The 12,446-nt window shown below is 41.6% G+C and overlaps 1 protein-coding gene across 1 annotated transcript in view; it reads right to left on the bottom strand.

Annotated features, from left to right (window-relative positions):
- ME1 (malic enzyme 1) overlaps positions 1–9,350 on the bottom strand; it is a 165,101-nt gene extending 155,751 nt beyond the window's left edge. Inside the window, exon 1 of the mRNA XM_018078070.3 lies at positions 9,220–9,350. Within this exon, the coding sequence (XP_017933559.1) occupies positions 9,220–9,324 (105 nt within the window). The 5' untranslated portion in view covers positions 9,325–9,350. The remainder of the gene's footprint in view (positions 1–9,219) is intronic.
- Positions 9,351–12,446: the final 3,096 nt, after the last annotated feature.

The following is a 12,446-nucleotide window of genomic DNA, read 5'->3' as shown; positions in this document are numbered from 1 at the left end:
GTGTTCACTCCACACTTCCTCTGCTTCCCGTACATTGTAAACAACCTCAGATCCTGCTCAGAGTATTGTGTTTCACCCAGGAGTAGGTACTAACAGTGTTCAATTAAACTACAGACACGAATTTCAACAGAAAGTACACAGTGCCTGCAAGGACTGCCTCCAGGGTGCCCCGTGACCTCCTTCTTCTAAGTCGGGATTTCTGTTTCCGGAATTATGCAAAATATTACGTCAGCAAAGCTTAAGACCAAAACTTGTTTCCTTGTGCATGCAATTCAGGGACTATTTTTCATTAACTCCTAAGATAATCTATATGGAGGAATACGTGCAAATAATTCGCATACAAAATTAATTTAGACGTCTGTTTTCAACAGAAACAAAATTGCCTTTCTCTACAGCATTTTTTTTCCTCTGAAATCACCCAAAGATTTGGACTATTTAAACTCACCTTAATTAATCAAAAAATGAGATGCTATAGTATTCATCATTTTAAACAAATTAGTCAGACTAGCCAAAAACACTTACCTTGCTAACTATGAATATTTCATAATTTCTTTCCAAATGGGCTGCTAGGAATCAAGTTTTAGAAGTCTGTGGGGGCTGTCACTCTGTGACAAGTGACAAAGAATTGGGTTTTGGGGGGTTTTTTTGAAGGATTAATGCACATAGGCTAATTTCATGCTAGTTTTGGAGCAGCTTCTGCTTTGGAGCAGAATCCTTCTACCATTCATTTACTCTCAGCTTACATAGAAATTGGTATTAGAATCAAGATCTTAGGTCTTTCCTTAATATCTCCTTACACAAGTTTGTCATCCTCATAAAGATCATGAGCTTATATGTGATTATGGTCAAACCTTGGATTCTCCATGGCTGGGAGATCCTGTCAGTCCCAACTCCTGGAGTAATCTGTAATGTGCATCACACTGATAATCCTTTGAGGCAATCTTAAAATTTCTACTATCTTGCTGCATGTCATGAAATTGAGAAAATTAGTCATAATGACAACCCAACACATCATAACCACCCAGCAATTTTCTTATTTCTTTGAAAGCATATAATTATTCTACTACTGGTTCTAGGAAAAAAAAATATTTCTAAACTGTAAATTCATGGAGTCTCGATATGCTTGACAGCAATCATTTACTTCTCAATTAAAGGTATAAATTTGCTATTTTGGGGGGAGAAAGGGGAAGGTAAAGAAAAAAGTGACTGACAGTTTAATCTATGCAGGCTGCATTGGGTGGATATTAACAAAAACGATTCAATTTATTTTGACATTTGCTTGAAGTACCTATTAGATGGCTTCCCCTACCTTCCTGTACTTCATCCATGACTTTGATTTTTGGGGTTTTTTGAAGATGGACAGACATACAGCACATTCCACAGAAAGCTTGTACAGTTGCAATTTCAGAACCCCAAGTCAATTCATAGTTATCGATAATAGGACACCCAAAATAAATAACACAGCCTAATATATCAATTGGGTAAGGTAGATTTCTCAAGACTGCAAGCCCTTCCAGGAAGCAGTGTTGGCGACTGTGCATGGTACTCTTCTCCCTGAATGATAAGGCAGATTATTCTAGCATTAAGCCAAATTCATCCTCTACCTCTGAGTAGAAACCATCAGCATCTGTATTTAAATATTTGAATTCCTATGTCAGGTAGAACACCCGGAAGCACCAAAACTTTTGCCTGGTCTCTAACAATTTAATGTGCAGTCTTGCTACTTACAATTGTCTATGAGGAAGTTTTTTCCAAGTCCCACCTATCCCAGTTTTGCAGACACATGGCTACTGTTTCATGTTTGTCTGCACCTTTCCTGTACAAAACTTTGGCTACATGTATTACAAATTGGTAATCTGATCACATTCTATTGCCTTTTTCCTATACAAGATTTAGTTCCTTGATATTGTGTTAAACCAGACAATGGAGGTAATTTTCGTAAAACTATTCCCAGTTATGGGCCTGGCCTGCTCTGCCCAGACACAAAATGCAGAGAAAGCCTCTCCATGAACAACAAGGACATTCAAACAAAGCTTAACTAATGGCCTACTACTGACAAACTGTATTACATGTTTTTAATCATGGCATAACCAATATCATTAGAGAGGCACACAAACCAACAGTGGTATTTCTGTTCTTTTCTGCCCTTTCCATGCTACTCTTCCAGCCATGATGTGCCACAGTGCACTCACACAATCACCACAGATTTGCTTCGCTTCAGCCACGGGAGCATAAATGACACCTTACAAGAGCTCTTCAGATTTTCAAGGAGGACAAACAACTTGCTATTGTGGTCGAAATGCCAGAATCATATCCTCCAGCAAATGATGCTTTTGACACTTGTTCAAAACAGCTGTTCCACTGTAAAATTCTCAAATATAAATTGGAAAAAACTAACTGAACGACCTAGTTGAAGGTTATTAATACTCCATCAGTAACATACTTAGCATAACAACAGTGGATCACTTAGTCATCAGAGCCTGGAGCAATGAGACCTTTGGCATAAAACTCTGCATCAACCCCTGTGGGCCTGGGCAACAGCAGCCAGAAGCACGTCATGCATCAAATACGCAGCCAACCTGAGCCGGCAAGGAAGGAAAGGGAAAGCATGACAAAGCAAAGATGGCACATTTTAACCTGGGGCCATGGGTTAATAAGAAACATTGCTGTCACATACATTTCTCTTCCTCCTCCCCTCCAAGAGGAAAGCAGGGCCGGGGGGGAGAACCTTGCGCCTGCTACAGCTGCAACTTCTGTTTTTGTCAGAGACAGTTTGATACAAGACACTGATTCAGCGGAATTTTATACATAAAGTACAAAAAGAAAAATAATAACTTCTTTACTCTGAAATATGCTTTCTGCAGAAAGCACAAATACTCTCTGCAGTTTATTTCACCTAGACAAAAGTACAATTTCTCAGTGAGCTCTTATCCTATTTATTGTCTGCATCCGTCAGTAAGATTAAAAAAGCAATACCCAAGTTCTCTGGCCAGCATCTCTATAGAACCTAGTGTATAAAGGCACGTTTAACCCATTCTAAATACACAGATAGTGCTTACAAGGTGTTCTGTGCCTGGATTAAAATTTCTATTCAAATAGGATTTATAAGCAATGGATATAGGATTCCTCAGTTGAAAGTAAAAAGATCAACTTGGTGTTCGGTTATTGAAGTTCACAAGAAAATTACACAACTGAAAAGTGCTTTTAATGCCTAAAGGAATTCACAAAACAATTCTAGGTTTCAGCTTCCTGTGACAAGTCATACTACTATTCAGTTGCTGTTACTGCTATATAGCTTACTTCCTAACTTTTTCTCCTTCATTTTATTTGCTTTTAATTCAAGTCACAGAACTTTGTTCCCAACTTGCTGTCTCAGCACTCTTTTTCATAACTGGAAGCAAAGAACTGGAGGCCAACAGGAAGAAAAGACTATAACACCAATCACAGCAACTTACCTACTAGGTCAGGAGCAAAGTATTGGAGGTAACACTGTAAGCTGTATACATGAAATAGAAGACAGCGATAAAATAATCTGTTAGACATACTTTGTGCTTTTCCCAAGACTTTTTCATTATTAACAATATGCAGGACAAAGCTGCCTTGAAGTAAGAAAGGTGGAAAAAAGCACAGAATTGAGTTTAAACCCCCTGCACACATACAGTAAACAAAGGCACTCACACAAAAAAGACATCTTGCATCACAACTCCTCCATCACACCTCAAGAATATGATTACAAGAAGGAAGAATATACTGCCAATGTGACAACCTCCTCATCCACCCGCATTGCACCCAGCAGTGAGCCACTGCTGAGCTCACACCCTTGCCCAAAACCCAAGCAAACAAGGTGGCTGCAGTTCTGCCAGTCTGCAAATTATGGTCCTGAATGTCAAAGAGCAAAGAGTCCTGGTACAAACCGACCTCACACTTGAAGAAACTTCCATTTTAGAGTGCCATTCCACAGAACAGCAACTCCAGTGTCGAAGGTCTAAAAGGTTTCAAAGACCAGATTGATTTTTTTTTTTTTTTTTTGGTGCTAGCACAACCAGTATCCCATGTACTCTTGACAAAGACCAGAAAAACCATATGTGCTTATCCCTATCAAAATCAGAACTAGTCCACTAGGTAATCTGACAGGGATAGAAGCAAGAACTATTACTGTTAAAAGCTATAAAGTTTCAAAGGGCAAAAATTTAAAGAAAGTAGAAGATAGGGAGAGTGATAAGTAACTATACTAAAAAAAAAAAAATTCCTTGAATTATACCTTTACTTTCATATGGAGCTGACAATCTTCACCTCTAAAAAAAACTACCATACCTATTACCACTTAATATGAAATCATTCCTTGCAACAAAAAGTAATCTCCAGAAAACCTATTTTACAAATTAGTATAGATACTTCTCACATGCCATTTAGGAGTGCTTTCCTCCTCCATCCCCAACTTCATCATCTTTCTTCCCAGAATAGCAAAAGCAATACTCAGTGAGCACTGGCCACTCCAGAGGACCCAGCCAAAGCCCACACATGTTTAACATGTGAAAATATGAACATTATCAATGGAAGAAAAAAATACTTCTGCTGCTTGGTATTTGATAAAGAAATAGATTTATTTAGAAGAGTTTCTTAAATATTTATTTTACCCATCAGACAGAGAAAAGCTCACTGAAATACTTCTGATTTCTTATTGAGGTTTGATTTTTTTGAGGCCTGTTACAGGCCTAGATCATCAACTAACATCAGAGTCATAAAACCTTTTTTATATGTCACCCACACCAATCACAGCTTTATACTTTCTCAAAATCAAATTCGATTTCAGTGAGGCAACTAGCTGTCTACAGAACAAAACATATCTGTATTTCGTGAGTATTCTCCTCTCACTGTCTAAAATGTAGAGCCAAAATGTGAAGTCCATAATTCTCTCTAAAAAGCTTATAATTGATTTTTATTAAATTAGTATACACAGCATGTGTAATCTGATAGGAAAGACATGCATTAATATCTTAATAACCCTCTAATAAACTGCTCATTTCCTCAGCCTGGAACTGATTATTCACTAGAGGCATTCTCCACTCTTCTGCCTCTGCTGAGGCATCCAGTTTGGCCACTGTTAGAAATATGACATTGGGATAAAGGGACATTTGGTCTGTTTCAGTATGGTTCTTCTATAGTAAATCTCATAGTGAATCAATGCACTGACAGTCAACTCCAGCCAACAACTAATGTCACTGTCCAGTTGAGAACCTGCTAAGTTCCAGGGGCATCACATACAGGAAACGTAAGGATAAAACACCAGTGCCATTGCAGGTGGGATGGACATTGGGAGCTTTCATATATTCAGCAGGCCCACAATCCGCTCAGAAATTCTCCAATGCTTTGGTGGAACTTGAATAAAGGTAAAGCAAAAAGAGGCACCAACAGTTTACAAGCACACTACACACTCAGCAATGATGACAGCAGTCAGTCAGGAGAGGGGTTAAAATGATGCATGTGGGGAGGAAAAAGAGCCCTCCAGCACTTAAATTTGATAGAATCACTTATTTACTGCTCAGTGAATTGCTCTGCAAGAATACAAACACAGCCTGGAAGCAAAGCACTTCTCCAATAGCAAAGTTTCTCAATCAGGGAAGTGTTTAGACTTGGCAACTAATACAGGCTATTGGCAAAGTTTTGTACTGAAATGTGTGTTTGTATATCTTCACACTGCAATTTTGAAAACGAGCAACTTACGGGATACTATGATTTCTTTAAATATTAAAAGGCAAAAAAATTAAAGATGAGAGTGTAGTGATACACACACTATTTGTGTGCTTTAAAATCATAAACTCATATATTGAATAAAGCATAAATGAGATTTATAGTAGGGATAGAACAAACTACTTTCACACTTCTGTAGTTCATAAGCTTAAAAAGCATACAATTCCCAGCCAAAAGTTTCTAATGCAATCTATTTTAGTGAAAAGAAGTGAAACTGTGTTTGTTTTTCTTGTAATCACTATCTGCAATGTGTTTAGCTTCCTCAGGGAAAAAGACAACTACCAAAGAGGTTCTAAATACACTTTTAAACACTAAGGATCTAAAATTTCTTCTAATAAACTGAATCATGATTATTGTCCCTAGGCTTGGACAGATGTCCTCAAGTAATTAAATTCAGTGAGTTACAATCTACTGTTCCTCATGATTTTTGATGTATCACTGCTGCTGACGTGGCAAACTACAAACCACTCAGTGACCCGAAATGCTTTAGCATGGGGGAAAATAAACACATAAATAAATAAATAAATCACAAACCCACCAAACATTTTGTATTAAGCTTTTCCCCAGCGAAGTCTGTACATGTTTGCGAAGTTTGTACGTGTTTGTGAATTACGAACAATGTAAAACATAAAGCATTTAAGAATGACATTACTTAGGGCATCAACGTACTTCAGTGCTTAGTATGTTCTAGAATTTTGCCATCCAAGTAGAAGTAGAGTTCAAGTAGAAAATACGAAATTTGGGTGTTTACCCTGGAATTGCCACAGCCCTTTCTCTCACCTCTCACCAGGTTAAGTATAAAAAGCAATGTACAAGTGTCCAGAAATCCAGCTTTATTGTTGGATGAGTAGGGCACTTAGATGGAGCACCTAAATGGACACAGGGTTTTGGGTTTGGATTTTTTGATTTTTTTGTTTGGTGGTTTTTTTGTTTTTTTAAATCTAGCAATTATTTTTTCTTACATCTATTTTTGAAGATGTCCAAGTATAAATGGTTCCACATAAAATTTTCAATGTTTCTGAGAAAAGGAATGCATTATTTAAGGATGCAAGCCCCAAGCTTCCACATACTGCAGCATACTTTGTTTTTACCTGCTTGACAGGCCATCTGTCTTAAGACACTCTGAAAACATAATTCCCCTTATTTTTTATGAGTTATTGCTAGATACCGTTATTTAGTACTTACAGTCTACTTTTGCCAATAGAAGTATTAAAACTGTCACTATATCCAAAAGAAAATGCTGATCCTGAGAAATTGCAACTCCTTGACAGGGCCCAGGAGATAGCAGAAAGTTCTGGCACCTTGCAGGACTGTAAACAATCCCTGTAGAATCATTAAAGGAGATATTTTATCTGCTTCAAATTGCATTCTCAGCAACCTGATGCTTGTTTAACAGCCTTGGCAATAGAAAGTGCACTAGGAATACTAGCTTTCATCCATGCAGGCAGGCCACGAGCTATCAAACTGGCAACCATGATGGCAGTACTCAACATATTTGAACTTAGTGCATATATATGGCAATGAAATATATACATATTAGGGTGTGTCCATATATATATATATATTAGGGTGTAATAAATTCACGTCCACACACAAAAAAACAAACAAAAAAAAATCACCTGTCTCAGTCAGAAAACTGGATTACCTATTCTTCATCAGACCTAGACCAGATTTTCCTCACAGGCACAAAGACAAGATTTTTCAGCTGAGTATTTCTAACACCGAATTCTGTTCACTGGGTAGATATGGCTGGCAATGAACAACTATTTTTTCCCGCTTCTCTGTTCTATGGTACGTATGTGTTATACCACAGCTTAGAAGGTGTGAAAAGTATAAAGCCTAATCCAGGAAGAGCATGGAATTAACCCCCAAAGATTGTTCAATTCCCATTCACTTGAGAGCTGGACTTGGTGATCCTTTCAACTCAGAATATTCTGTAACTCCTGTCTGCTGTAATTTAAAATTAAGCAAAACCCTCCCTCTTTAGTGGCTCATCTGACCCACCCTTAAGGTATGGTGTTCAGAGGCTAGATATATGATGTGTGAGGGGAAAACAGTAGCAATGAGTCTGCCTCTGACTGCCCTTTATTTGAGAATAAGCTCCATTTTACTTCTTAAAACCAGGTGGGTTTTCTATTGGGTTGGCCTTCTTGGTTATGCTGAATTAGATTTTTTCTATCAATATTACAGCTGCTTAAAAGCAACCCAGCTGTAAAAGCAAAACAGCTCTCCTTGGTTTCTTCTTGTGAGTTTTATAGTTTGCTTAATTTTCCTTTAACCTGACCTCAGGAGACCTTCTCAGGCACACACACACACAGAGACACATAAGAGCCTCTAAGAAAACTTTGTAGTCAAGTACCAAGACTAATAAAAGCACTATTCATCTAACTAATATATAGAGCTTTTAGTGATGAGTCAACCGCGCCAGTAAAACTAGAGACAGTTTTTTGTCAATTTATCCAACTCAGCAATAAGCAAAATGACTCCTTATTGACTTATACATTCTAATGCAGATGTATAAGTCAGAGTACCATTACAGGTAATGTGCAAGGTGAAATTTGGGGCTAAGGGTCTGACCAAAGTTTCATGTGCTAGGTGTGGTTTATGATTTACCTTTTTGACTATTTTTCATTTTGGCAGCAAATTCCAGCTTGTCATGCCAATTTAACTATTTTACTCTCTGAACTTTGCATCTTTATAAGTTGTACAAACAGCTACTCAGCTTTATTTTTTCTAGATTAGTCTTACATGTTTAGAAAGCTTTATCAAGCTGAATTACCATTCTTAGGCAAACTGGAGATGTGACAAAAAGGTTTTTGCTGTGCTATGGCATCTCTTAGAAAAGCTGGCTGCATTCGCTCATGCAGAGTAGGGAGGAAATCGCATTTGCATTTTACAGCTCTAAGGGGAATAAGGGTGATAAAACCCATTTTCAACCTGCCAGGGTAAAAAAGGTTGGACAGCACGAATAGCTGGGTTTGCCCGCAGGAAACGAGATGGGGTATCCGTGGGAAAGAGGACTGGAAAAGAAGGAGGGTACCGGGAAAAGACAAGCACGGCAGCAGGAACTCGCATCAGAGCGGCTTAACTTTCAGCAGCATCCTCCTCCTCCCCGGGCTGCTGCTCCCCCCACCCCTCCCCAGAGGACACAGAGGGGATGTTTCCGCGCCCCTGGGCCGGCGGTGCGGTGACAGACCGGGCGCTGGCCGCCCCCCGCCGCCCCGAAGGAAGAGGAAGCGGCGCCGGGCCGCGGAAGTGCCGTGCCCCGCGCCGTCGCCCCCGGCCGGCCCGAGCGGGGGGCCGGCCCAGGGGACGCTGCTCCACTGACAGGTGGAGGCGGCGAGGAGGCCTTCTCGCTCCGCGAGGCAGGCCCGCAGGATCGCCCGTCACCCGGGCAGGACCGCGGACCAGGAGGCTGGGCTGGCCGCCCTCGCCCCAGCGCCCGCACCTCGCCCTGCCCGCCCCTACCTTGTTGAGGTGGGGGTCGCGGAGCACCTCGTAGCCCCTTTTCATGGTGAGCTGCAGGGGCCGGCCGGCGTCCTGCCTTCCCTCGGCTGCCTTCCTTGCTTGCATGGCGAGGCGCCGGGCGGGGCTTCGCTGCCTTCGTCAGGTCGGCTGCGGAGCGGAGGCGCAGCGGCGGCTCCTCTGCGAGGTGACTTGCCCGGCGGTCGTCTGGGATGATCCTGCCGGGAGGCGGGAGGAGAGGGAAAGAGGGAGGGGGCGAGAGCCACGGCGAGCGCCGCCACCGGGAGGCGGTCACCGGGGCGCCCTGAGTCACCGGCAGCTCCGCGCAACCCGGGCCGGACCGCCAGGTGCGGGGGGGCCGGGGCCGCAGGGGTGCAGACCCGCGGCCCTTCCCGGACCTGCCCGAGGGTGCAGGGTGTACGGGCTGCGCTGCCTTTGAGCGCTGCAGAGAGCCACTCCGGACCGCCCGGAGGAACAGGCCGGTCTGGCAGACCCGCGGCCCTTCCCGGACCTGCCCGAGGGTGCAGGGTGTACGGGCTGCGCTGCCTTTGAGCGCTGCAGAGAGCCACTCCGGACCGCCCGGAGGAACAGGCCGGTCTGCGATCACCTGCTGAGGGGGACTCGCAGCCGCGGGTCTCCCTCGCCACGGCGGGTTTGGCGCGGGAGCCGCGGTACCAACGCGGGGAAGCGCCGCGGAGCGTTGTCAGCACCGCGCCGTGACACCGCTCGGCCGCGACCCCGCGCCCCAGCTGAGCCCCCTGGGCGCGGCCACACGCGGGAGCTGGGCCTCTGCGCTGGAACAACAGTCGTTTCACTTTCCCTCTGCTATTTAAACGGCCTTGAAATCCAATCTTTCCCGAAGGGGACGGGCTGCATAGCTTCGTACAGTCAGGAGCAAATGTTTGATGTAATTAGCTGTGTGTTGGCTTCAGCTGTGGTGGCTGGGGTTATGCCTGGTCAGGATGGAGAGCACTGGAGTAGAGCAGGTGTTCAGCTGGTTTATACTGCTAGCCCTCATATTTGTTTACAATATATTCTGAAATTCTTCACATACAACCTGTTGTGTACAGTATGACTGTGACTTTATTCCTCTAAATTCGTGTATGTAAGCAAAGATGATTTCCATACAAATGCTATAGTCCTTGTGGAGAAATTATGCTTCTTGAAATGTGTGACTAGGAGATTATTTTAGAAGGGTTTGGTTTCTGTTGTCAGGTAGCAACAGATCAAAATTTTGCGGCTCTTTCAAACTTACCTCTTCACATTTAATCCACAGGCCTTGTATTCATATAATTACTTCATATTTTATTAAAAAAAAAGCTCCCACAGAATCTGGCTTCTCCTGAACTTCCTGTTAAGTAGCTCCTAAAAGTTTATTTGCAGTTATCTAACAAAGGAAGGTTGGAAGGGTTCCAAGTCTCTTATTTCTGGAAACTTGATTTCCAAGTCAGCAGAAAATTCAGTAAATAAACTTTTCCCTTTGTCCATCACCTCAGTATTAGGGAAAGCAGTAAACTAAAACTAGAAAGTTGCTTCAAAACTTTAAACCTGGAGCCTTTCTGACTAAATAGCCAACCTTCCTTGGATTTATCTGGATAGCTAACTACCTGCTCACCCACCCAAGTCCTGATTATTACCTTCAATAGGTATCAGGGATAAGGGGGTAACATTGCAGGACTTTCTTAGTTATAAAATTGAAAAGCAACATAGAAACATCTTTTTTCTTTTCCTTGTGGCTGCACTGAAACCATTCTGATAGAATGCTAACCTGATGCAATATTTTATCTTCATGTTGCAACACTATTTATAAAAAGAAATCTCTTTGATTTGTGCAAAAAGTCACTGCAATCACTGTGAGTACCTGCTCAGAGGTCTGACCCGTGCTAAGCACTTTGTCCTGACTTGCCTTGCACCAGTTATAAAACATATGTAATGAAACAGCTAATTAAAAGTGAAGTTCATTGGGATATATACATATTTTTTATGTAATTAGACTTCAGAAACCATTTACTATTGTGTTTTGAGTACAGATTTACTCCTCCTTCCTAAAATTACAATTTATTTCTCTTTTTTATGTTCAAACACTAATAAAAACTAAATCATAACTATCTATTGAGGTGAGTGAGTTGTAAGAATGGCAGCAGACCTTTTCAGCTCAAAAGGAAGACCAGAAAAACATGAAAAAGTGGTGTCTCCTGTCACCTGTAGAATCTTCCACTTAAGGCCTGGAACATTTTACCATGTAATGGGATTTAGTACAGATTTATTTGTCTGAGTCTGCTGCTAGCGATTGCTTTTCTTCCTAGTCTTTATACCCTCTCGCAAATTTTGTTGTGCATTTGTATTGCATTCGAAGACAATCTGTGAGTAAGAGACATTTTAGAATGGCTCTTGCGGGACCTCACAATATTTGAACTGCAAAAATAGTTCAAAATAGTCCAAAGGGGTAATGTTCAGCAGTTACATATGCAGTCAGAGGTCATTATTCCAGAAGAGGATGGCATTGCATAATAAGACTGTATTATAGGACTAGAAATAAAGCTTTTGTAAATGGCCAAATTATTTGTAATGGCTGTGTACCCAATACAGGTATTTTTGTAGATGTTAGCCCACATTCACATTATTAGTGAGCATCATACATTATCAGCGTGTTTCTGACAGAAAGTACAGTGGCTTTGCCCTTCTGGCAGGCACCTAATTCTTTTTCTCAAGTGGTTTCTATATGGTACACTTTAAAAAATCCTACTCGTGATTTTTCATAAGTACATATGGTTTCGTCCCACCCCTGTACTTGTCTCTCTCAAATCTCCTCAGATGTACTAAAGATATATGAAGAGCTCTACTTGAAACAGTCTTAGGCTCTACTTGAAATAGTCCTAGGAAAAGACTAGAAGGAACACTTATGGTGTGATTTAACCCCAGCCAGCAACTAAGTACTGTATAGCTGCTCTCTCCCTCCCCACCCTCACCTGCACTGATGGGGTGGGAAGGAGAATTGGGAAAAGGTAAAACCCAGGGGCTGAGATAAGAACAGACTGATAATCAAGGTAAAGTAAAATATAGTATAATAATAGTAATTAAAAGGGAGGTAGCAAAAAGAGAGGAATAAAGCCCAGAAAAACCAAGTGATACAGCCAACTCCTCCCAGTTTATATACTAGGCATGACATTCTATGGTATGGAATATCCCTTTGGCCAGTTCAAGTCAGCTGTCCCGGCCATGCTCCCTCA

The sequence above is a fragment of the Manacus vitellinus genome, unplaced genomic scaffold (assembly GCF_001715985.3).
Source record: "Manacus vitellinus isolate BGI_N305 unplaced genomic scaffold, ASM171598v3 scaffold_4_pilon, whole genome shotgun sequence".
NCBI classification, from domain to species: Eukaryota; Metazoa; Chordata; class Aves; order Passeriformes; family Pipridae; genus Manacus; species Manacus vitellinus.
Note: the sequence above shows the minus strand (reverse complement) of the source record. Positions and strands in the feature narration are given on the sequence as shown.